Source organism: Saccopteryx bilineata, chromosome 3 (assembly GCF_036850765.1).
Source record: "Saccopteryx bilineata isolate mSacBil1 chromosome 3, mSacBil1_pri_phased_curated, whole genome shotgun sequence".
Lineage (NCBI taxonomy): Eukaryota > Metazoa > Chordata > Mammalia > Chiroptera > Emballonuridae > Saccopteryx > Saccopteryx bilineata.
The window spans coordinates 166,939,940-166,966,093 of record NC_089492.1 but is presented as its reverse complement, the minus strand read 5'-3'; the positions used below and the strand labels follow the sequence as shown (position 1 = coordinate 166,966,093).

At 43.5% G+C, this 26,154-nt stretch overlaps 1 protein-coding gene across 1 annotated transcript in view; it reads right to left on the bottom strand.

Moving 5' to 3' along the window:
• The window catches only part of CASQ2 (calsequestrin 2), an 81,284-nt gene extending 56,575 nt beyond the window's left edge, over positions 1-24,709 (bottom strand). Inside the window, exon 1 of the mRNA XM_066268214.1 lies at positions 24,247-24,709. Coding sequence (XP_066124311.1) covers positions 24,247-24,480 — 234 coding nt within the window. The 5' untranslated portion in view covers positions 24,481-24,709. The remainder of the gene's footprint in view (positions 1-24,246) is intronic.
• Between the last annotated feature and the right edge of the window lie 1,445 nt (positions 24,710-26,154).

The following is a 26,154-nucleotide window of genomic DNA, read 5'->3' as shown; positions in this document are numbered from 1 at the left end:
AGCATTTCTTGCAGCCTTGGTTTGGTTGCAGTGAAATCCTTGAGTTTTTTTTGTCTGTAAAGCTTTTTATTTCTCCTTCAATTTTAAATGATAGCCTTGCTGGATAAAGTAGTCTTGGTTGTAGGTTCTTGTTCGGCATTACTTTGAATATTTCTTGCCATTCCCTTCTGGCCTCAAGTGTTTCTGTTGAGAAGTCAGAAGTCATCCTTATGGGGGCTCCTTTGTAGGTGATAGTCTTTTTTTCTCTAGCAGCTTTTAATATTTTCTCTTTATCATTTAGCTTTGGTAATTTAATTATGATGTGTCTTGGTGTTGGTTTCTTTGGGTTTCTCCTTAATGGAGTTCTCTGTGCTTCCTGAACATGTGAAATGTTTTCCTGCCTTAATTGGGGGAAGTTTTCTGCTATAATATGTTTGAACAAAGTCTCTATCCCTTGTTCTTTCTCTTCTTCTTCAGGAACCCCTATGATGCGGATGTTATTTCTCTTCATGTTGTCACAGAGCTCTCTTAGAGTTTCCTCAGACTTTTTGAGTCTCTTTTCTTTTTTCTGCTCTGCTTCCGTGCCTTTATTTATTGTGTCCTCTAACTCACTGATTCGATTCTCTGCTTCATCCATCCTGCTTTTAATTCCTTCCATTGTATTCTTTATTTCATATATTGTATTTGTCATTTCTGTCTGATTCTTTTTTATTATTTCAATGTCCTCTTTTATATTTGTTATCTCTTTATTTAGGTTTTTGTAATGGCCATCTATGGTGGTTCTAATATCTTTGAGCATCCTAACAATCGTTATTTTAAACGCTGCATCTGGTAATTTGGTTATATCTGATTCACTTAGGTCCTTTTCTGGGGATTTCTCTTGGATTATTTGTGTTGTATTTCTTTGCCTCCGCATTTTCTCTTCATGAGAGTGGCTGTGATCACGTGCTCGGGTGCACAAGGGTTGGTGGCCTTGGCCTTTGCCCCGCCCCTGTGTGTGACGTTATGCTCGGTCCTGAGGGCACTGGCAAGCACCTTTGCTCTGCTGCGGGTCTCCACCTGTTTCCGAGCTTTCACCCTGCCTTTGCAGGATGATCCCACTCAAAGAACAGCTGCTAGCCTTGGCTCTACCGCCGGGCAGGGCTGCTTGCCCAAGCTCAGCTTTGTAGTGGAACTCCGCCTCTTCTGGGCTTTTGGCTCCACCCTCGCAGGAGGAGCAGGCTACCAAGTCAGACCACAAGCCTGGGTTGCACCGGCGGGTCAGGGATGTGCTCCTCTGCCCTTGCTCCGGGGCTGGTTTCTACCCTTTCTGGGTTTCCCGCCCTTCTCCCGGAGGCTGGATTACAGGCTGCCGGCAGCTGAGCTTGGCCGCTTTTGCACGCCCCCTTCTCCCTAGCCAGGCAAGATTGAGCTCACACCTGAGCCCACTGATGGCCAGCCGGCTTCCGCCCCTGCCAGCAGAACCACGCTTTTGTCTCCCACTGCCGCCCGCTCTCCGGTGCACCCTCAGCCGCGTGGGTGGGGGCGTTGCAGCTCGGACCCTAAGACTCCCTACTGTAGACCCGAAAGCTCCCTCCTTCTATGCGACTCTGCTCTGAATGCTGCGGGGGAGCTTGTTTGGCTGCTCTCCTGCTTCCCTTTGCTGGTATTGCTGTTTCCGGGGGAAATATTCACTTCAGCTTTGGGGAGTGACTCGTCCCAGGGGTTAGGGTGGCTATCTCCCAAAATGTTTCTCCCTATGCCTCCTAGATTGCACTCTCTTCCTGTTACTGTGGTTCTCTCCCCTCTCCCTCCGTCTCCAGGAGCCCCGGTTGAGTGTTTGTGAGAGAGATGTTCTGCGTGGTCCCTTTAAGAAGGATCCTGGGTCTGAGAAATCAGACTCTCTCACAAACAGTATCCTGACTTGTTTCCAGCTAAATACTGTCCTTACGCTTCTTCTGGGCTCTGGGGCTGCAGGCTGGGGCTTTGTTCCTGGGGCTCAGGACCCTTCCCCCTCTGCTAAACTCACTTCCCGCCACGCGAGTCTCTCCCTGCTGCCGTTCGCTCCGAGAAGCTGGGCAGCCCTCTCCGCGTTTCCGCTTTTCCTATCAGTCTCTGTGTGGCTTCTTCAGCGTTCCATGGTTGAAGAGTCCTTTTAGTTTAGTCCAAAGTTGGTTTTTCCAGGTGATAGTTCATAAAATTAGTTTTTAATCCACATTGGTTCTGGGAGGTAGATGCTGGTACGTCTGCTTACTCCAGCGCCATCTTGTCTCTCCTGTACCAAAGCTTTTTAATCCACTCATCCTCTGACGAACACTTGGGCTGTTTCCAGATCTTTGCTATTGTGAACAATGCTGCCAAAACAGGGGGAGCATTTCTCCTTTTGGAGCAGTTCTATGGTGTTCTTGGGGTATATTCCTTAAAGTGGGATAGCTGGGTCAAAAGGCAGTTTGATTTTTAATTTTTTGAGGAATCTCTATACTGTTTTCTACAGTGGCTGCACCAGTCTGCATTCCCAACAGCAGTGCAGGAGGGTTCCCTTTTCTCCACATCCTCACCAGCACTTATTCTGTGTTGTTTTGTTGATGAGCGCCATTCTGACTGGTGTGAGGTGATATCTCATTGTGGTTTTAATTTACATTTCTCTAATGATTAGTGATGTTGAGCATTTTTCCATATGCCTATTGGCCATCAGTATGTCCTCTTTGGAGAAGTGTCTATTCATTTCTTTTGCCCATTTTTGATTGGATTGTTTGTCTTCCTGGTGTTGAGATTTACAAGTTCTTTATAAATTTTGGTTATTAACCCCTTATCAGACCTATTGTCAAATATGTTCTCCCATTGTGTAGTTTGTCTTTTTATTCTGTACTAATTGTCATTAGCTGTGCAAAAGCCTTTTAGTTTGATATAGTCCCATTTGTTTATTCTCTCTTTATTTCACTTGCCCATGGAGATAAATCAGCAAATTAATTGCTGCGAGAAATGTCTGAGAGCTTACTGCCTATGTTTTCTTCTAAGATGCTTATGGTTTCATGGCTTACACTTAAGTCATCCATTTTGAGTTTATTTTTGTGAATGGTATAAGTTGGTGGTCTAGTTTTATTTTTTTGCAAGTAGCTGTCCAATTTTCCCAACACCATTTATTAAAGAGGCTGTCTTTACTCCATTGTACACTCTTACCTTCTTTGTCAAATATCAGTTGTCCATAGAGCTGTGGGTTTATTTCTGGGTTCCCTGTTCTGTTCCATTGATCTATATGCCTGTTCTTATGCCAGTACCAGGCTGTTTTGAGTACAATGGCCTTGTAGTATAACTTGATATCAGGAAGTGTGATACCTCCCACTTTATTCTTCTTTATTAAGATTGCTGAGGCTATTCGTGTTCTTTTTTGGTTCCATATAAATTTTTGGAATATGTGATCTATATCTTTAAAGTATGTCATTGGTATTTTAATTGGTATTGCATTGGTTTTATAAATTGCTTTGGGTAATATAGACATTTTAATGATTATTCTTCCTAACCATGAGCATAGTATATGCTTCCACTTGCTTGTATCTAACTTGAATTCTTTTATCAATGTTTTATAAATTTCAAAGTACAAGTCCTTAGTCTCGTTGGTTAAATTTCCTCCAAGGTACTTTATTTTTTTTGGTTGTAATAGTGAAAGAGACTATTTTCTTAATTTCTCTTTCTGACTGTTCATTGTTGGTGTATAAAAATGCCTCTGATTTCTGAGTATTAATTTTATATCCTGCCACTTTGCTGAATTTATTTATCAGGTCCAGTAGTTTTTTGACTGAGACTTTAGGGTTTTCTATATAAAATATCATATCATCTGCAAATAATGATAGTTTTACTTCTTCTTTTCCAACTTGAATGCCTTTTATTTCTTCTTCTTGTCTGATTGCTGTGGCTAGGACTTCCAGGACTATGTTGAATAAGAGTGGTGAAAGGAGCACCCCTGCCTTGTTCCTGATCTTAAGGGGATTGCTTTTAATTTTTGCCCATTGAGTATGATGTTGGCTGTGGGCTTGTTATAGATGGCCTTTATTATGTTGTGGTATGTTCCCTGTATTCGCACTTTGCTGAGAGTTTTGATCATGAACGGTTGCTGGATTTTATCAAATGCTTTTTCTGCATCTATTGAAATTATCATGTGGTTTTTGTCCTTCCTTTTGTTTATGTGATGAATCACATTGATTGATTTGTGAATATTGGACCAGCCTTGCCTCCCCAGAATAAATCCCACTTGATCATGGTGTATGATTTTTTCTATATAATGTTGGATCCAGTTTGCTAATATTTTGTTGAGGATTTTAGCATCTATATTCATCAGGGATATTGGCCTATAATTTTCTTTCTTTGTGTTGTCTTTGCCTGGTTTTGGAATCAGAATTATGCTCGCCTCATAAAAGGAGCTTGGAAGTCTTCCTTCCTCTTGAATTTTTTGAAATAGCTTGAGAAGGATAGGAGTTAGTTCTTCTTTGAATATTTGGTAGAATTCACTTGTGAAGCCATCAGGCCCAGGACTTTTCTTTGTTGGGAGTTTTTGGATAACTGTTTTGATCTCATTTGGTGTAATTGGTCTGTTTAGGTTTTCTGATTCTTCCAGATTGATTTTTGGAAGATTGTATGTTTCAAGGAACTTGTCTATTTCACCTAGGATGTCTAGCTTTTTGACGTACAGTTCTTCATAGTATTTTCTTAAAATATTTTGTATTTCTGTTGTGTCAGTTGTTATTTCTCCACTCTCATTGCTAATTTTATTTGAGTCCTCTCTCTTTTTTTCTTAGTGAGTCTAGTTAAAGGTTTATCGATCTTGTTTAACTTTTCAAAGAACCAGCTCCTAGTTTCATTGATCCTCTGTATTGTTTCTTTAGCCTCTATGTCATTTATTTCTGCTCTGATTTTTATTATGTCCTTCCTTCTACTACATTTGGGCTTTACTTGCTGGTCTTTTTCTAGTTCTTTTACATGCAGGGTTAAGTTGTTTATTTGAGCTTTTTCTAGTTTCTTGAAGTGTGCCTGTAGTGCTATGAACTTCCCTCTCAGGACTGCTTTTCCTGTGTCCCATAAATTTTGAGTTGTTGTGTACTCATTGTCATTTGTTTCTAGGAATTTTTAAATTTCTTCTTTGATCTCATTCTTAATCCATTTGTTATTTAACAACCTGCTATTTAGTTTCCATGTGTTTGAAAGTTTTTGAGCTTTTCTCTTGTGCTTCATTTCTAGTTTCATGCCATTGTGGTCAGAGAAAGTGCTTGATATGATTTCAATCTTCTTAAATTTGTTGAGACCATTTTTGTGCTCTAACATATGGTCTATCCTAGAGAATGTACCATGAGCACTTGAAAAGAATGTATATTCTGCTGCTTTAGGGTGAAAGGTTCTGAAGATAAATATTAAATCAAGTTGATCTAGTGTGTCCTTTCAGTCTGCTGTTTCTTTGTTAATTTTCTTTCTTGAGGATGTATCTAGTGATGTTAGTGGGGTATTGAAATCCCCTACTATTATAGTATTGCTGTTGATCTCGCCCTTTAAATCCATCAAAGTCTGCTTTATATATTTAGGTTCTCCTATATTAGGTGCGTGGATATTTATAATAGTTATATCTTCCTGTTGGATTACTCCCTTTATCATTATGTAGTGTCCTTCTTTATCTCTTACTATATCCTTTGTTTTAAATTCTATTTTGTCTGATATAAGTATTGCTTTTTTTTTCATTTCCATTTGCATGAAATGTTTTTTTTCCATCCTTTTACCTTCAGTCTATGTGCAGCTTGTGTTTTAAGGTGTGTCTCTTGTAGACAGCATATGTATGGGTTCTTTTTTCTTATCTATGCAGCTACCCTATGTCTTTTGATTGGATCATTTAATCCATTTACATTTAAGGTTATTATTGATATGTAGTTGTTTATTGCCATTGAATTCTTCAAAGCTGTATTCCTCTTTTGCTATATTCTTTTCCCACTTTGATCTGTTTACAACAGGCCCCTTAACATTTCCTGGGGCTTTGGTTTGGTTGTAATGAATTCCTTGAGTTGTTTTTTTTTTTTTTTTTGTCTGGGAAGATTTTTATTTCTCCTTCAATTTTAAATGATAGCCTTGCTGGATAAAGTAGTCTTGGTGTAGGCTCTTGTTCTGCATTACTTTGAATATTTCTTGCCATTTTTTCTGGCTCAAGTGTTTCTGTTGAGAAGTCTGATGTCATCCTTATGGGGGCTTCTTTGTAGGTGATAACCTTTTTTTTCTCTAGCAGCTTTTAATATTTTCTCTTTATCACTTAGCTTTGGTATTTTAATTATGATGTGTCTTGGTTTCTCTTTAATGTAATTCTCTGTGCTTCTTGAACTTGTGAGAGTTTCTCCTGCATTAATTTAGGGAAATTTTCAGCTATGATATGATTGAACAAATCTATCCCTTGTTCTTTCTCTTCTTCTTCAGAAACCTCTATTTTGAGGATGTTATTTCTCTTTATGTTGTCACAGAGCTCTCTAAGAGTTTCCTCAGACTTTTTGATTCTCTTTTCTTTTTTCTTCTCTGCTTTCATGCCTTCATTCAACTTGTCCTCCAACTCACTGATTTGATCCTCAGCTCCATCCATCCTGTTTTTAATTTCTTCCATTGTGGTCTTTATTTCTGATATTGTATTTGTCATCTCCAACTGATTCTTTTTTAATATTTCAATATCCTTTTTTATACTTGCTATTTCTTTATTTAGGTGTTCGTAATGACCATCCATTGTTGTTCTGAGATCCCTAAGCATCCTTACAATCATTATTTTGAACTCTGCATCCAGAAGTTTGTTTATTTCCATATCACTCAGTTCATTTCCTGGAGGTTTCTTTTGTGGTTTCATTTGGATTGTACTTCTCTGTCTTCTCATTATGTATGTGTTTGGGTGTTTTGTTTGTAGAGTTTGTTGAGTCTAGACTTGGTGTTGTCTGCCTCCAGTTTTCAATTGTGTTATTTCTAGGTCTTCTTGGGTTGGCATCAGCTATTATTTGTAATCTACTTTCGGATTTGGGCTACTTTGAAGTCTTGATTTGTTTGTTTTCTTAACAGGTGATCGTCTTTTTTACTGATTTCAGCAGGGGGCTTATTTGAAACTGTATCCAGGAATGCAGTGGGTGTAACCTAAGACTCGGAAGGCCTCTTGTGCCAGTTACTTTCTCTGGGGGCAAGGTTTTGTCTCAGCTTCAGTAGGGGGAGGTGTATCTCAGACCTCCATGGAGACCTGAATTACTGCCTCTCCTCCCCACTTCTCGTTTTCAGTTGTGTCTTGTTGTGCTGATTGTAGTAGCTGTAGAGATGTCTGGAGATCTGTGACCCAGAAGCACTTTAGTCTTTTGTTTTGTGGAAGAATCAGTCCATCCTCCATCTATGGCCGCCTCCAGCACTTGATGAGTCATCTTCTCAGTTCATCCCTGTATTCCTCTGCTCCTCACCATCTCTTTCTCTCTCTCCCCTTTCTTTTTGGAAGACAAGTCAGCCCTTTCAACACACCTCGTTCCTTGGTCTCCAGGGAAGTGGCTGTGAGCAGTATTTTCTGCCCTTTTCCTTGGAGTGAGAGCCCTTCTGTGCTCTCAGCCTCACACACACACCCTTGTTCCTGTAAGCAGGGGAGATTCAGGTGCTCTCTACCAGGTTTTTTGTGGCTTCTTCTTTGCTCCTTGGTTTTTGAGAGCTGTTCTTGTAGTCCAGAGTTGGTTTTTCATGCTGATTGTTTCTAAATTAATTTGTAATCCAGTTTGGTGATATGAGCTGGGAGTCTGTTCATCTGCCTACTCTGCTGCCATCTTCAGGTCTCTCTCTGAAATAGTCTTGAAATCATAATTTTAAGGGCTCATGCTCTTCTAATAGGTACTACCTTTAAAGTAGTATGAGGTGAACCTTTTTCTTTTCTATTTTTTTAATGAGCAAGTGAACAAGAAAGAGAGAGAGAGAGGAAGGGAGAGAGGCAAGAAGCATCAGCTCATTAGTTGTTCACTGTTTCTTAAACTGGCTTTGACTAGGGGACTCTAGCCAAGCCAGTGACCACTTAGTCAAACCAGCGACCTTGGGCTCAAGCCAACAACCTTGGGCTTCAAGCCAGCAAGTCGTGATCTGATGCTGATGACAATGACCCTGCACTCACATTAGATGAGCCGTGGTTCAAGCCCACAACCTCTAGGTTTTGAACCTGGGTCCTCAGCATCCCAGGTCAATGTTCCTTCCACTGTGCCACCACCCGTCAGACAATGTGAACATCTTTAAACGAAGCAACTTCATATGAAAATTGATATTTTTGGTTTTTCTTGAGAAATCTGAAGAGATGGGCCCATATCACTCACTATCTTGTAGCAAATAAAAAGTTTCTTAAGTAACTGAATGAATAAAAGAGGGGACTGCTAGACCTTGAAGGAGGAGGAGTGTGTGGGTAGGCAGAGGAGAGCCGTGGGATATCCAGGAGGAAAAAACGGCACAAGCAAAGGTCTGGAGCTTGCAGGCTGAGTGTCGCAGGACAGGCTTACTTACTGGAGCAGAGGGCTTCTTCTGAGACACTGACAGGAATAATGTGATTAAGACATGTGAGAAAGTGTTTGAGTGGCTCTGAATACTGGGACTAGCAGTTCTGTTCTGAGAGGTGTTTGAATAGAAGAGCAATATGGCTCCTTTGAGTTTGGAAGGGTGAACTGAGGTCATAGACCAGAGAGACAGAAAGGAGAGTGGCAGGAAAGGTGACCAGCTGGAGGCTAATGCCACAGTTAAATGGGAGGTGACTGGTCTCATACAGGGGCAGTGCTAGTGGATAGAGAAGGTGTGACTTGTGAGGTGATGTTTCAAATGGAGAGTCAGGCAGACCTGGTAACTCTGCAATGGCTTTGGAGAGAGAAGGGAAGGGAGTCAAAGGCAAGGAGGAGGTGAGATGATTCCAGGGAACAGAGTGAAGGACAAAACAGTGACATCAGGAGGGCATGCCAGAACCAGGGCAAGGCCTCAGCCTGGATTAGATGCAATGAGTTCATGGCAATGGAAGCCCAGCCAAGAGCTGGGGGTGCCACACTTGAGCTCAGGGGAGAGGGCCCAGATGGAGATGCAGAAATGAGAGGGAAAGGCATGAGGGTGGGTGATACCTTCAGGGATTGGCCATCTCATAGCAGAGGCAGAGAGGACTGTGGGAGAAGCAGGAGGAGGGCACAAACATTGTGCCATGACTCCAAAGTCAGGGGATGTGAGACCCTTGAGAAGGAGTGGGTGGTTGGATTAAATGTTGCAGGGAGTCACCCAGGGTGGGATCCCCACGAGGTTTCTCTTTTTAGGACTGGTAAGTCCCCAGTGACCTTTTAGAGAGGAGCTGGGACAGGAGCCAAAGCACTGGGAGTTGAGTAGTTGAGTGGGTAACAAGGACATGTTAGAGCAGGTGTGGATCACTTGTTCAAGGAGTCTACCCATGAAGGGAGGGAAAGCTAAAACAGAACCACTGGGGGAAACTTCCCTGGGCTGTGACTGCTCCCTGGGCCTCAGAGGACAGCACCTGCAATATGCCAGGGGCCTCTTTTGAAGGGAACAACATAATTGTTACCTTCTGCAGGCTCCAAGAATCTGAAAAAAAGTCCGAGAACTGAGAAATGTAAGGGAATGTCACAGATCTTTTCTCAAAGTGAATGTCCCTCAGGCAGTCATTAAAAATACCCTGGCGGCAATCCCGCTCTATCCATGAAAGCTAAGAGCCCAGCGGCTGTTCTCACCCACTGTCCCTGATACCATCTGGCAACAAGTCAAGCCATTCAACCACTGTGTGTCCTCCCCTGAAACCGGAGAGCTGATGCTTATCTCCCGGTAATCTCTTGTCACTTTCCACACCCCCAAATGAGTCCTGATCTATCTATAGCTGGAGGTTGGCACGTGCTATGTCCCTGCAGGAGTCAGAGAAGGAGATGGAGAAGTATTTTATGAAATTCAGGTAAATATTGGGGCCTCTGGGGGCTGCATTTGGCGCCTCTGAAAAAGCCTTGGGGGTGAGGGAGGTTGTCCATTATTTTATTTTGGGCTATCACCTTGGTCAATGCCAAAGTCGAGACCCAGGCTCCCGTGCTGGCTGTTCTTTCCACTCCAGTGCACTGAGAAACACCGTAACAACCATGATATTGGTGTTTACTACCTGCCAGAACTGCCCCACCACCTATGAATTATCTTACTGAATCTTCCCAAAACCCACATGAAGAAGAAGTTTGCAGATGAGGAAATGGAGGTACAGAGAGGCTAACCAACTCACCCAGGACCACACAGCATTAAAGTGACAAAGCTGGGGTTCCAACCTCAAATATTCCAGCTCCCAAACCCATGCTCTCATCTGCTACCTTCCCTTCCTTACATCTAGCTTCCTAAGCATGTGGTCCCAAATCCTGGCTCTGCTGCTCATTCGCTGAGAGATTCTGCACAGGCCACAAGCCCCTGATTCAATTTCTAATCTAAAAAAGGAGATCAAATTCTTGCGAGAAGAATGTGGGTGCAAGTGCTTAGTGACTGTGTGTTCCCTATAAATTCACCACAAGAAACCCCATGACACCAAGCTTCGGTCCTGGTACCTGAGCCATTTGACATTACCTGCGGAGGGGGGAGCCTTGTGAAAGCTCTGGGTCCACCCAAGGTTTCTGACTCAGCAGGTCTGGCAGGAGACCCACAAATCTATATTTCTGACAAGGTCCTAGGTGACACCGAGAACCATGCTCTACAACTGTCTACAACGCACAATCACAGGCTCATTGTGTAGCATTTGGTGCTGTCCACACTGACCGAATGAGGAGGCTATTTTTGGAGCCAGGTTTTTTTCTTTCCATACTAAAAATTTTGTCCCAATGGTATTTTTTAAGAAATAGGTTTGACTGACATGGGACCAGTTTTTCTCAGCAGAGTTCTGTGCCCAAGAACCTGTGAAAACGCAGTCTGGCAGCCCAAACCTCAGCCTCCTCTGGTAGCCCCCTCCCCCTCCGTCCTCTCAGAAGGATCCCGGTATTCCTGGGGCCAGGACAGATCATCTCTTTTATAACTAAACCTTCCATGGGTTGATACTCTTCATAAAAAAATAAAAATAAAATAAGAAAGCAAATGAAGGAGAGAGGGCTTCAGCTGCTTGGAGAGAACTCCTAATGTAAAATAGTGACAGGAAGCCAAGGTCTTTGGTTTGTGTCCCCATAGTGCACGTGCAAGAGCATTACTGCTTACTGCTTGGCTGAACTCTGGTAATTGTCTGACTAGTGTTTATTTTGATAACATCTGCTAACAACAACAAACACTGCAAAAACTAAGCAGAGAACTGGCGTTGTCACAGACACTATAACTCCAACAAGAGCCCTTTACTGTGCACCAAACACGCCGGTCATTTATATGTCACCTCTTTTCTCTTTAGAAGAACTCTGTGATGAGGGGGTGTGGTTTCGATTTTACACAGAAAGGTGCTCAACCTTGAGAAATTAAGTCACTGGCCTGTGGTCGGATGTCTGTTCAAGGACTTGACCATGAAGGGACTCAAACCCAGGTGGCTCTAACTTCAAGGCCTGTGTTTCTGATACGGCCAGGCAATGTCATGGCCTGCTGTTTCCAGGTTGTATTCACTTTTTCTTTGAGTCTAGAGGGTGCTGTCATTTCCTTCATAAGTAAATCGGGTGACACTCCAGCTCCAGAGCCCACACTCTCATTGATGATGATCCCCTCCTTACACCTGGGCCTCCCAGGGACCTGAGTCCGAATCCTGGTTCTGCTACTCATCAGCTGGGAGACTCTACGCAGGTCACATTGGTTGGGTGTCCAGAGCCAGGGTGGCTGGTGTCACTGTAAGGTAGAGGCAGGTGAGTGTGTGAGAGGGTAGCTGTGGGCCCAGCTCCCTGCCTGGCACACAGCAGTGGTGAGGAGAGGCCTGCCTGGCGTGGGCATTGGGCAGCAGGCTCCAGGCTCTCAGAAGCGGCTCTGGCCTGCCCAGCCTGGCATGGCAAGATGCAGTGCTGGCCACTTTCCTGTGTGGCTGTTCAAATAGGAAGAGCTTCTCTGGATAAAGCCACAGCCGGTTGGCAGATGAGGGAGCCTCTGAGGTGTTGTACTTTGGAGGGCTGGCTTTCCCGGTGGAACAAGTCATTGTAGATGCTAAGGCTGAGCTGTTTATCATACAAAAATCTCTCGCACCCACCAGGGAAGCTCCAACTGTGAAAGAGTAGGGCTGCTGCTTTGAAAGGAAGGTCTGGTGATTCAAACAGATGTTCTTTCTTTTATATCAATATTTTACCACTTTACATTATAATCATCCCTGTAATAGTTTTAGAGTGGTGATGACTTTCATGGTATCTCATGACTCCATTTAAAAATTTATAACTCTGTGATGGTTCCCAGAGAGGAGGGGGGTTGGGGACTGAGTGAAAAAGGGGAAGGGGTTGATAAGTACAGATAGGTAGTTATAGAACAGTCCAGGGGAGGTGCAGTACAGCACAGGGAATATAGTCAACAATGTTGTAATAACTATGTACAGTTCCAGGTGGGTACTGGAAATATTGTGTGGAACACTTTGTAAAGTGTATGATTGTCTAACCACTATGCTCTGCACATGCAACTAATACAAAAATATTGAATGTCAACTGTGATTGAAAAATAAAATTAAAGTTTTACAACTTTGAGAGGAAGGATATGATGACTAGACTTCCTATCTAGGCTTGACTATGAGGGCTTTGGGATGACAGTAAAGGGAGAAGGTCCCAATGGTCTAAAACCTTCTAAATCAGTGGTAGTCAACCTGGTCCCTACCACCCACTAGTGGGCGTTCCAGCTTTCATGGTGGACGGTAGTGGAGCAACCAAAGTATAAATAAAAAGATAGATTTAACTATAGTAAGTTGTTTTATAAAGATTTATTCTGCCAAACTTAGCGAAAATCCGACATAAAGTACTTGGTAAGTAATTATTTTTATATGCTTTAACTTTCTGTAACTCTGCTTTATAAATTTTATAAAGTAAAGTTACTTCCCTACTTTATAAATCACTATTACTGTGGAACTGGTGGGCGGTTAGAAAATTTTACTACTAACAGAGATACAAAAGTGGGCAGTAGGTGTAAAAAGGTTGACTGCCCCTGTTCTAAATCAACAGCATATTTACTATTTTGTAAAATCTGTTTCCCTCTCAACTCTATATATGGAGGGAAAAATTTTACCTATAATCAATTCAACCCCTGCTCTTAGAATAGCACTCTTGTCTCTCTACCATCACACCCAGGCACCAGTGTTATTACTGAGATGTGCACAGCAAACTCTCATCAAATGGTTTGGGGTACCTGGGTTCTAAGGAGATCACATTTTAAGAGTGAAGATGCACAGACATTTCTGAGAGCAGTGGCTCCGTGTGAGGATTTGTTCTCAAAGCCAAGCCAAAATAAGCCTGACCTCATTGGATTTTTCATAGTGCAGCAGTTGCAGGTTTAAAGAAGGCCATCTTTGGGCAGCGGGCATGGGAAGAAATGCCTGAATTCCATGTGTGTTGCTATTCTCGGCCCCGTCTTCCCACAACAGTTCGTCTATGTTTACTTGACTCTGGCCACTTTGTTCTGCCTTTCTCTCTTGGGGGTTGACATGCAACCTCTGAGACATTTGCCAGAGCTAAATAGATTTAAAGGCAGGGTCAGCCTGACAATGCCCAGAGGTTTCAGCCCATCATGCTGTGTGTGTGTGTGTGTGTGTGTGTGTGTGTGTGTGTGTGTGTATATATATATATATATATATATATATATATATATATATATCAATCAAACTGAGAGTACCACGGTTTTAAAAAAATCAGTTTTAACCATATTTCAGTGGGATTAAGCAAGGATGATGTACAGGTCCATGAATCTGACAGAGTCAATCTATTCCTTTTACTACTATGTTCAATTCTTTTTAAAAAATTAACTTAACTTAAAAACAAATCAAGGGGAACTATACAGTATTTCCCATATAGAAAATGTATCTATAATTTCTTGCCTTTTCTTTTTCTGTCCATCCATCCATCCATCCAGCAAACATTTATAAATACCAAGTAGGCACTAAGCACTAGTTGTTTTACTCACACTGGGCATTTTGGTTCAACACATAGACCTGCTGTACAATTAAACATTGCTCAAATGTGGATAAAAATCCAGAATACAAACTAAAAACATGTGTCCCTTTGTATGTGGGCACTGCTTGTGAACACGAAGCAATTCTGTTCCTTGGGGCAGTAGAAGAAACATGACATTTAGAACCAAATATATGTCAGTTCAAATCCTGCTTCATGCTCTGCAATTTTCTAGCTTTGTGACTGTGGGCAATTTTTACTTAGCTTTATGAAATCCTTTTGGGCAGGCAATGTGAGACTATGTTGTAAGAATATAATAAAATAACAGATGTAAAGCACCAGTATTAGGTAAGGTTTATGGTAAGTTTATAATTAGCGTTATTGCTCTTGTCCTCCTTCTGTTCATTCAATGTTCATTCAACAAACACCAGTGAGTGTCCATTGAGTCAGACACCAATCTAGGCACTGGGGTATAGCAATGAAGGGAACAAAGTCTTTGCCTCTGTGGGTTTTAAATTCTATAGGAGTAGTGGATAATATGCAATGGGATAGCCAAGTGCCATGGCACAAGCAGAGAAAGACAGAGAAGATAAAAGGAGTTCTCAGGCAGTGTGATTTCTATAGGTGGTTAGAGGGGTAACATCTTTGATAGGTGACATTTAAGCATGAAACTAAAAGAAGTGAGTTCTTTTTTTTTTTTTAATTAAGTGAGAGGTGAGGAGACAAAGACAGACTCTTGCATGTGCCTGACCAGGGATCCACCCAGCAAGCCCCTTATAGGGCAATGCTCTGCCCATCTGGGGCTGCTGCTCTGTTGCTCAGCAACCAAGCTATATCAGTGCCTGAGGCGAGGCCATGGAGCCACCCTCAGCCCTTGGGGCCAAACTTCTCATTTAAGTGATGTCTGCAGGAAAGGAGGAGAGAGAGAGAGAGAAAGAGAGAAGGGGGAGGGGTGGAGAAGCAGATGCTCACTTCTCCTGTGTGCCCTGACCAGGAATCTAACCAGGGACTTCCACATGTTGGGTCAGTGCTCTACCGCTGAGCCAGTCTGGCCAGGGCCAGGAAGTGAGTTCTTATCAGTTAAAAGAAAAGCATTTTCTTAGATATTAGGGCCTATGCCATCTGCATTTTGTAAGTAAGCAGTGCATGAAGATTTAATGAAGGAAGGAAGGAAGGAAGGAAGGAAGGAAGGAAGGAAGGAAGGAAGGAAGGAAGGAAGGAAGGAAGGAAAAAAGGAAGAAAGGAGAAAAAGGGAATATTTCTCTTTGAGTGTTGACAAAATTTAGTTTCACTTTATAGAACATTCATCAGTTTGGTCTAAGAAGCTTTCCTGTGTTACCCTGTTAAACATGTTAACACCTTAGTATTCTGTATTCATATACCTCTAGGGTTCTCAGATTTGTCATTTCCTCTGGGGAAAATGCATTGCAATGCAGCAACCAGAGAGAGGCTTTGCCTCACTTTCTAAAGGTAAGTCCTGGACACTGATGAAAGATTACTTAGAAAGGCACCTTCTGATTTTGCCTTAGAAAACCCCTCAATTCAACTTGAAACCTCCCAGCAGGAAAGAACTCCCATGGGCCCAGATTATTCCCCAGTAAGGAAGTCCCAAGTATTAATCACTTACTATGTACAGACAGCAGGTGAACTTTGGAAGGCCTGGTTGAGTCCCAGATCAGACCTGAATCTTACAGCCCCAGAATCAACTTAATATTCCAACAGTCCTCCAAATCAGAGGTATGCTGACAGTGCAGTGTCATTCAGGAAAGCCAACAGACCAAAGGTCAAGCCAGCACAACATGATTCCAGTCATCTGGAAAATTTCTCCAGCCCAAGAGATCAGTACAATGCTTTGCAAACTTTAATGTGTCACCTGGGCATCCCATTTAAATGTAACAAGTACCCCAGTGAGGCCCCTGACACTGATGTTCACATTCTGAACATTAGGGCTCAAGTGGTCCACTAACTGGGCTGCATGTTTGAATCACCCAGGGAGCTTCTAAAAACTGTAGCATCTGGATAGCATCCTTTACCCCATGACCAATTAAATCAGAACCGGGGGATGAGATCCAGGCACTAGTATTTTTTAAAAAACTCCCTAGATGATTCTAATACGCAGCCAAGGTTGAGAACTATTGCAATTGGCCAAGATCATGCTCTAAACTTCCAGTGTCAGTTGAAGGGAGTTAGCATTTGAAAAGCACTGGCTATATTTTAGGCACGTGGGCTTTCTACTTTGATTAATTTTCTACATAGTTACCAGTATAACAAAATACTAATACCTGGTACTTGTCCAGCTTCTTAGAATTTTACAAAAAATTCTTATTCACCTGTTTTCATTTAACTCTTTTAATTCACTGAGACAGAAACTATTCAATTGATTTTTATAGAGGACTGATATGAGGCTCGTAGGACTGACTTGCCATGGATTAAATAGGACATTACATATAAGAGAAGTTTAGGCACTCTGACCCTCAGTTGTCTGCTTTTCCCAGCGAAAGATACTTTCATTAATATATATAGAAAGGCCATGATATATATATATATATATATATATATATATATATATATATATATATATATATATATATTATGAGCTGTGACCTGAATATAAAAGGGGTCTCAGCCTACTGGGAGCCGTGGCAGACCTAGAGCAATGGGATCAGGAGACTTACTCAAATAGCAGCAAAACCCAGAATCCTGCAAGATTCTGATGTTTGATTCTGCCATAGATGATGGAACCTACTTACCACTCCCCCAGAGAGTTGAATGGATAATCTGTGCTTGAATACCATCTAGAAATGATTGGAAAATAATCTTGCCATTCCTGAAACATGGGTCATAATAAGAATCCTTCCTGCTGGTAGAGAAGTCATTTTCAATCATTTTTATGTGATGACCCTGCCATTTAATATCTAAGAGGACTTGGGAGGAAGCTGCCGGGAGGGTCCTATGTGGATGGTTGCAGCTTGTCTGTGGGGAGCTAAAGTGGGACCTCCTTTAGTAGGAAGAGCAGAAGGCCCCTGCGGAGAGGACACCAAGGGGCAGCCTCAGACCTCCCACCCTATCTGAATCCTGCTAAAAAGCAATAGGAGCTGTGGGTCAACCTGGCATGCAGCCTCCTGGGTGACCAAGACCCCAGCTTGCCTGCCAGTGCAAGGATCTAGTTCACCCTAAACAAACAAACCAATTTTCCACAATATGGAAAGCATTGTTCGTTTATCGCCCACTCACTGGCTCTTTCACTCATTTATTAATGCAAAGATTATAAGAGCCTGCTCAGATCCATGGATATTTAATGATTTACTATTTCTAGCCAGAGATTTGCAATACTTATTTTCATGGTCTAAAACACTCAATAACCTGCCTGAGAAGATCCTCTGTAGTTTCTCCTAATCTAATATTTGTATACAGTAGTTCTCCCTTATCCATGGGGGACATGGTCCAAGACCCTCGATGGATGCCTGAAACTGCGAGTAGTACCAAACCCTGTACAGGTGGGTCCTCGGGTTACGACACTGTTCTGTTCCTATGACAGTGACATAACCCAACACTCTATCTAATCACAGAGCTGGCTACTGGACAAAGGGAAGGTTCACATCCCGGGTGGGGTGGTGAAGGATGGTGTGAGATTTAATCATACTCAGAATGGTGAGCAATTTAGAATTTATGAATTGTTTATTTCCGAAATTTTCCCATTTAATATTTTTGGACTGTGGTAACCTCAGGTAACTGAAACCATGGATAGCAGATAAAGGGAACCACTGTATTTGCTACGGGTTGGCCTATAGTTACACCCACAAACACACAGACACAGTTAACAGCATTAGCTTTGGACCTGAAATATGATAGAGTGCCCAGAGATCCTGAAACTGAGGTGCGTGCACGCCTCCTTCCTGAGATGTGTAGGTGGCCTGAAGTTGTTTCTCTACAAGCGTGAAGCTCACTAGGAAAAAGCTTTGTCCTTTTCTTTCTTCTTTTTCAGGCTAGAATGCTGGTTTCATGGAAGCAGAGGAGTGTGAAAGAAAGGGAACAACTTTGGACTCTGGGCTAAGACCTGTGAGAAGTCAGGAGAGGGAAGAGGAAGAGATTCCCTGCACCTGGCTCAGGTGCTGAGTACAACAATGACAGTTTGCCAGGAGCTCAGGACCTCGATTCCTTGTATCAAGGTACTCTTCACAACATTGTCACATACCCAGTTAATTCATTTAGTTGTGTTTTTGACTCACAGCAGTTTTTTGATCCTTGCCCATTCAATCAACGAACTGGGCTCCATTTCCTTTCCCCCAGTACCATGTTTGCTTTGGATTCGGTGGCTTTATGGAGGCTTCCAGCCTAGAGGAAGAACTCCACCATATGTCTCCATGGAGGGAAAGAGTAAGTTAGGAGACTGGAAGCACTTTTCAAAAGGACAGAGGCTTCACTGGGACTAAAAATGAGAAAGGGGCTAATGAATAGATGATGTTGATGAAATGACTGAATACCTCAGACACAGACTCAGCAAAGCCTTCGGGATCAGAGGGGGAGCTGAACGTGGGGACATCCAGAGCCTGTGATCATGGGCAAGTCACTCCATCTCTCTGGGGCTTAGCTGGTTCTGAATAAGTAATATGGTGTCACACTACCAGTCCTGAGCTTCCAAAAGTGGCCTGGTGCAGCGGTAGAGCGTCGGCCTAGCGTGCGGAGGACCCAGGTTCGATTCCCGGCCAGGGCACATAGGAGAAGCGCCCATTTGCTTCTCCACCCCTCCGCCGCGCCTTCCTCTCTGTCTCTCTCTTCCCCTCCCGCAGCCAAGGCTCCATTGGAGCAAAAGATGGCCCGGGCGCTGGGGATGGCTCTGTGGACTCTGCCCCAGGCGCTAGAGTGGCTCTGGTCGCAATATGGCGACACCCAGGAGGGTCGCAACATGGCGACGCCCAGGATGGGCAGAGCATCGCCCCCTGGTGGGCAGAGCATCGCCCCATGGTGGGCGTGCCGGGTGGATCCCGGTCGGGCGCATGCGGGAGTCTGTCTGACTGTCTCTCCCTGTTTCCAGCTTCAGAAAAGATGAAAGAAAAAAAAAAAAAAAAGTGGCCTGGTGCCCCCGCCTGTAAAATGATGGGCTTGGGCTGGGCTGGGTCTGAGATCCAGGCTGGGAAGGACAGTTTCAGGTACCTTCTGTGTTCTAAGAGCTGAGCCCTTACATAGCTACCTTACCAAATCTTCACAACACCATGACCTCTACTTAACAAAGAACGAGCCTGAATGCAGACAGACCTCTTCCTTGGGAGGTAACTGGGGTCTATCTGACTTGGAAGCCCATGGGGGAGCACGCCACTTCTCAAGCATTTCAACCCAAAAGAGATTGTGATGTCGGGAGACTTTCACAGAACATGCTAGTAGCAGTGCCTTGCAGCACAAGTTGAGGGGAAAGCAGAGGTAGGCAACAGAGGAGCAAAGAGAAATTAAACTCATTGCCAGCATCTTCCTCTTGCATCTCTGAGTCCTGCAGTGATAATAAGGATTTGGTTACTGTGGTGGGACTTAAGTTACCATTCTGGCTGAAGTGGAAGGAAATAGAGTACAAAACTGCAACTCCTTCTATGACTTTGTGGATACTTCAACAGAAAAATGGGGGAAAGGCATAGAGAAATAATGCACAGAATAAAAAATGTAAATAGCAAATAATTTGATGAAAAATTCAATCTAGCTAAAAATGAAAAATGTTCCTTAAAAAAGCAATGAAAATCTAAATAAAAATTTTAAAGCCCTGAAAAATGCCAGTCTACAAAAATAGAGAAATCATTTTTAAAAACCTATACAGTCATACAATGGAATATTACAATGAAATATTATACTGGCCTTAACATTATGTTTGTAGAGAATATAAAAGTATTTAATGACATAGGAACACACACAATATACTAAGATGAAAAATTAGGAAACAAAACTATATAAATGGTATAAACCCAATTGAAAAATGTGTATTTATGAGTAGAACAAAATATTAGAAAGAAATCTATCTGAACATAAACAATGCTTATTTCTGGTAGAAACCTTTTTTTACCTTTTTTTTTTCTTTTTCTACACATTCTAAAATTTCTAAGTGATTACACCCTATTTTGTGGATGAAGGGTGCCCAACTAGGACTTGGGATGCCCAGCTGTGTGAGTCATAACACTACAAGGTCACATCTATGAAATGAGGGGTTCAGAACAATTTAGATGTTTCCTTAGGTTCTCCTGAGCTGAAAGGTTTCAACATTCACTCAGAAAGGGTTTACAGAACATCTGTATAGAACCATATGCCCTGCACCAACCACAGGGCCCTCCAGAGCTAGATGCCAGCCAAATGGGAGAGCGAAGTTTGAGTTTGGTGCCTCCTGGTGCTCAGGCTTTTAGTGGCCTGTGGTCTCTCCCTTCCCCTTGTCAAGCCCTGTTCTCAGAGAGAAGTCTCGCACTTGGTCAGAAGGAGGAATAAAGGACTGGCAACGTCTCTGAGACCTGCCTCTCCCAAAGGGGCTTGGCCAAGTAGGGATAAAAGTCTGACTCTAAAGAAATGAGGCCCTCATAGACAATTTTAGGGAAAAGCTAACAGGTGGAAAAAGTTTGAGAAGTGTCAGCTTGCTTGCTTTTGAGGTTTCCTGCCTCACCCTTGCCTGTCTGCCTGGTGAATTACACCACGCAGTTCTTCCTTGTCACACCTCCCACATCTGGGCGCGGGGGGCGTGGGGGCTCTCTCCTCTGCACTCCCAGAGGACCCTGTAATTTCTCTACTGTGACAGTGGCCCTTCACTCTGTGCCTTCTTGTTTGTGTGTCTTCTTTTGTATTAGGCTGTGAGCCACCCAAGTGTCTCAAGTTTCCTGTATCCCCAGTGTGCTTCCCAAGGGCCAACTTAGAGCAAGTGACAAATGCAGGACTAACTGAAGGACATTTCAAGGCCCCAGTCAGGCAGTGACCTCCTGACTGTGTGGAGGGCCTGTTTCTGGGTCTCTTTCTTGTCATCCTCTTAGAGCAGTGATTTTCAACTGGTGCACTGCAAAGATTTTTAAAACATGTGATACCTGAGTATTTAGTCAGGGGCACTAGCCTCTTTTCCCTCAGTTTGTCAAATAAAAAAATGACAACAGCCAACACAGCAATAGCCACTTGGTGTGAATGAATCAAAATTATAGCTAATTTCTTTCAGATGGGCAAAAAAATATTTTTTAGTGTGCCGCAGAATTTTAGTAATTAGTTTATGTGTGCCGTGAAAGAAAAGGTTGAACATCACTGCCTTGCAGCGGACAAATTCTACATAACTGACCATGGTGCCTCTGGCTTTTTATCAGAATGGGTTAGCCCTAATGTGACAAGCCATGAACCTTCAGTTCCTAACCACCTAGCTCCTAAGAGTGCTCAGGTTATTTAACCTGGGGGTGGTAGTCATCACAGGACAGAAAAAGCAATTTTGCTGGTTGTGATCAATAATTTTTAAGTGAAATAAAACAGAATATAATATAATGAAAGCCAAGATTGTCCCCAAATTGTCTCCAAGTAGTCCCCAAATAATAATGATTGTTTTATGAAATTTTTATTTCATTTGTATATGTTTATGTCGATGTCAGTTACAATAAAAACAAACAAACAAAATAACATCAAAAGTCACCTTCCAAAACTCCTTGGAGGAAAAGAGGCTGGTCCTTCCTGTGCTGTCTCCTGGTGGCTGAGCCCCCCTGCCTGGGGTCATATGCTGGGATGCCTCCTCCTCTCCTTCCATCTCTGACAACATAGCCCTGAACTGGCCAGCAGCACTTATGTCTCATATGTATAGGTAGAAAGTCCTCCAACATCACAATCTCCCTCAGGCCGAAATGATTGAGAAGTGGCAAGCTCCAACATGGGCTTCCAACTCTGATTTTCCTTAGTGCAGGACTAGGGTCCAGGGAATTGAGAGGACAAAACACTTGTTTTGACCATGAAGAATACAGGCTCACATCCCCACTCCATTCTCGCCCATGGGTGTGCTGGAGCCATTTTTGTCCTGAGTTCTGAGAAACTGCTCATCTCAACAAAGGTCTGCCCCGTCCTTACCCAGCATTCCCTAAGAATGCCCAGCCTCCTCCCTGCATCAGGGGACCTCCAGGGTTATGTGCAGCTCAGCGCTGTTGGTGACACAGCCGGCATCACCAGAACCAGACAGGCTGAGCGAGTCTAGTTCAAGCAAACTCTTGAAACACCACTGAACAAGGTACAGTATCTGGCAGCTCCTTGTACCTGTCTCTGACTCCAGCAGCAGCACTTAGAGGGACCAAGATGGCCTTCAACTGCACTAGTGGAGGCCACTTAGCCTCTCCGTGCCTCAGTTTCACCATATGTAAAATGAGGTAGTAACCACACCGACGTTACAGAAATACTGTAAGGACGAAACCAGCTAACATGTACAAAGTGCTTAAAGAGCCCTCTGCACACAGCGAGTGCTTAGTAAATGTTAATTATTTTGATCTAATGATATCATTAAGGATATATGGTAATTATTGTCATATAAATGTGACCTAATATAAATCCAGATATCCTGACCACAAGTTCTGTGTTTTTGTTGTTTTTTTTTTTTCTCTCTCTCTAATGATATCCACTTCACCTTTAGGTGCCTCTGGGGCTTCAACTTCCTATGCCAAACCACCCCCTGGTCAGTCTCTGCCCAGCACTATTGTGTCAAATGTGTCAAGCAACGCTGAACCCAGAGGAAGTTTCCTGATCATGATTTTGTATGGGGCCAGAATTGGTCTTTGGGGAGGAGGTATTCTTGGGGGAGTTTATGTTTGTGTGTGTGTCTTAGTTCGATAGGCAATCAGAAACAGGGGACACTGCTCGCACCTTATTTTTTTAGATCTAGTATAACTGGACAGTGATGAGCACATAAGTAGAATCCTTATGCCTTCCATTAAATTTTTCATAAAAATCTCTCTCAGTAATGGAGTAAAGCAGTTGGCAGTGGAGACGATGGTGAGCAAGGCTTTCACGGGCTAAGCGGCAGCTAGCTGTGCTGGATTCCCACCTGCAATTTCCCCATGTCCATGCTACAGCCACCTAAGAACTGTCCCTGCTTTCTCTCCTGTGCTGCCCTTGGAGAGAACCCAGCTTCCACTGTCAGCCCCCAGGACGGAGCCTAAGGGAAACTGTAATGGTAACAATGGTATTTTAAAAACACTTAGCTTTTTGCCAACTAGAGCTCTTTGAATGGCCACACTGCTGACTACAAACACCTGAAATGGGTGTCTGTATGATGACCAGGTGACACTTAGGATTCTGGAGTGCTTTTTAAATTAGCAAGATATTTTGATGTGTTTAGGATGGTTTTCCTGGATTTTATGAGTCAAAAAAATTTTTTTTTGAAAATTCAAATCTACGTGGGTTTTATATGATAATTCTATTAATCAAAGTATTTGATTAAATGGAGCTTTCTGATTGTTAATAAACTGCTGTAATTCTCAAACAGTCCTTTTCATGTATTTGTGCCTGGGCTGGCCTGGGTCGGGCATGGGGACTGACAGGGCACCTGGGTGCCCACTGGGTTCTTGGGATTCATGGTGCTCCTGAGTGTGAATGACCTCAACTTGTCCAGACGGGCTACAGGCAGGGCTCTAGGGCTCTCACGCAGAATTTGAAAATGGGCCCCATGCCAGGTTTACAGTCAGGCCACATAATGCAGATAAAATAAGAACTGACTTCAGTGTCAGCCCTGAACTCACACCAAGAACTTTCTGAGAGAGAAAAAAAAAAAGCACCCATTACTGAGTGTGCAGCAAAGGTTGTCACATATCCACCCAATATAATGGTGACCAAAACCAAACCACAAGGAAGGAGAATCACTTAGAGACATTCCCCACCTGACCCACCAAGAGACGCAAGGTCAAAGATTTCCCGTTTCTCCAGGATCATGGGGAGACAACAGAGTGGGTTCTTAACACACTGAATGAAACCCAAAGCTCTGGGACTTCATGTCAGTCAGTCTTTGTAACAATAGTTTTAACATTCTCTCTGAAAAATTTTCAAGATTGCCCTTAAAAAATCACCACTATGAAACAGACTAAGTCAGACACAGTCCATTGTCCCCATTTTTGGCATCAGGGCCCACGCTTGTTCCCACATCCCAGGTTTGCAGTAGGAATATCTCCAGATTCACATGAGATGCGAATGCAGCAAGATTTCAGGATCGGGACCCTGCCCCTCCTGCCCTCCTGCCTCCACTGGCCAGCACACCCCCACTTACCTCCAGCACGATTTCTTTCAGCTGGAACTGTTTCTGAGCGACCTTGTCTGAAGACATGGGCTCATGGTAGTAGAGGCAGAGCAGGTCGTACTTCTTCAAAACCTGCTTGAAGTTCTTCTCAGTGAGACTCACCACGCGGTCCTTGCCATCATACGTGGGAAAGTTCAGCCCCTCTTCCGCCCTGCAGGAGGACAGCAGGTAGATCCACACGACAAATAGGTAAGTCTTCTTCATCTGGGACAAGTTCGGTTTTTCTTGCCCAGAAAGACTGAGTGCAGGGAAAAGGAGGTACAACTCTTAAGGGACCTGTTGAGAGAGGTGGGGAACAGAGAGGCTGATTTGTCCTGCCCTTCCTGGGCCCCAGAACTGACTCTTGTCCTCCTTGGGCCCAGCTACTGTAGCTGTGGGCTCAGGAAGAAGGGAGAGAGGCTCACTCACATGCACACATATGCGCACGCATGCAGACTGACAGCCAGGCGGCCGGCCAACCCCAGATACCTCGCATAGCTCTGCCCAGCCTGTCCCATCAGGAACTCCATTTTTAGGATGCACTTGTTTCAGGCTAAAAATAAATCATACAATGAATAAAAAGATTCCTATGCCACTGTTGAGGGACTCGCTGATACTGTCAGTCAGGGGGTTGGGGAGGGAGGATAAAGGAAAGGGGCGGAGAACGGGATGTGCACAGAAAAGAAGGAGGCCAGGAAGGTCAAAGAAAAGAGATGAGCTCGGAGGGAGGAAGAGAAAACGAGAGGACAGACACGGGACCGTGGCACCAGTAAGCAAGTGGAGATGGTAGAACGTGCACAGTGCCACTCAGACATTATTGAATCATTCTGTTATCCAGCCTGACCCTTCCTGGGGACAGCTCATCCATCCCCTGCTCCCCACTGCTGACAAGGGAATCAAAGGGAGCTCCAGGGTAAATTTAATGTTCTACCTGTGCCACCTCTTGTCTCTCTTCTTAGAAACCCAGTCTCAGCTGGCCCCTGGTCATGCCCACATGGCTCTGCCAGTCACTGAGCGGAGGATACGGGGAGACTCTCTGTCCCCAGCCCTATACAGGAAAGGGCTCCAGGGGCACCAGACCACCCACGACCTGTTCCTTCCTGTCACCCTGCCCACTGCCAAATCCTGCTGACACCAGGAGAACCCGTCCCCATTTTAAAATCTAAAATTAACAGTCCTCCCCAGAAACCTTCTTAGGTGCTTGGCTATCATCCCTGTCATATTTTTCTTTTTATGTTGACCCCTAAAGTATTGCTTTTGCCCCTTGCCTCTTCATTAGACACAGAGTGATGTAGAGGGTCTAGACACCAGACAGATGAGAGTTCAAATACCTGCTCTGCCCTTTTCATAGCTGAATAAACTTTGGAGGGTCACTCTCCCTCTGAGCCTCAGCTGCCCCCATGTCAAATGGAGACAATAAGAAGTATACTGTAAGGTTTGGAACATATAGATGGTAAAGCATGTGCCCAAACCCGGTAGCTATCTCACCTACTTCATTCTCACCTAAGACGCTGGGACATAGGTTCTTAAAAGTAATTCCTTGTTAATTTCTCATAGTAATGGTTTGTGAACCTTTTCTGTCCATTTTCTCCTTGATTTCAGCAGGCAATCGGGGCAGCAGTGATTTGGCTCTCATTTTGCAAGTGAGCTGAGATTCAGAGAAATTAGCAATTTGTCTGAGATTGTTTTTGATTGCCAGGGGCCTGGTGCTCCCAGCTGCTCTAATTCTGACTCAGGACAGTTTCCCGGCAGACACCGTTTTCTTAAACGGCCCTTGACCATGTGTTCTGGTCAAACAACAGTCCGGTCATGCCTTTCCACTCCTCAGAATGGTCTCTGGCTCTTATGATTTGGGCCAAGTTTTTGTGACCCTTCCATTGAGAGACCAGCTTTGTAAAT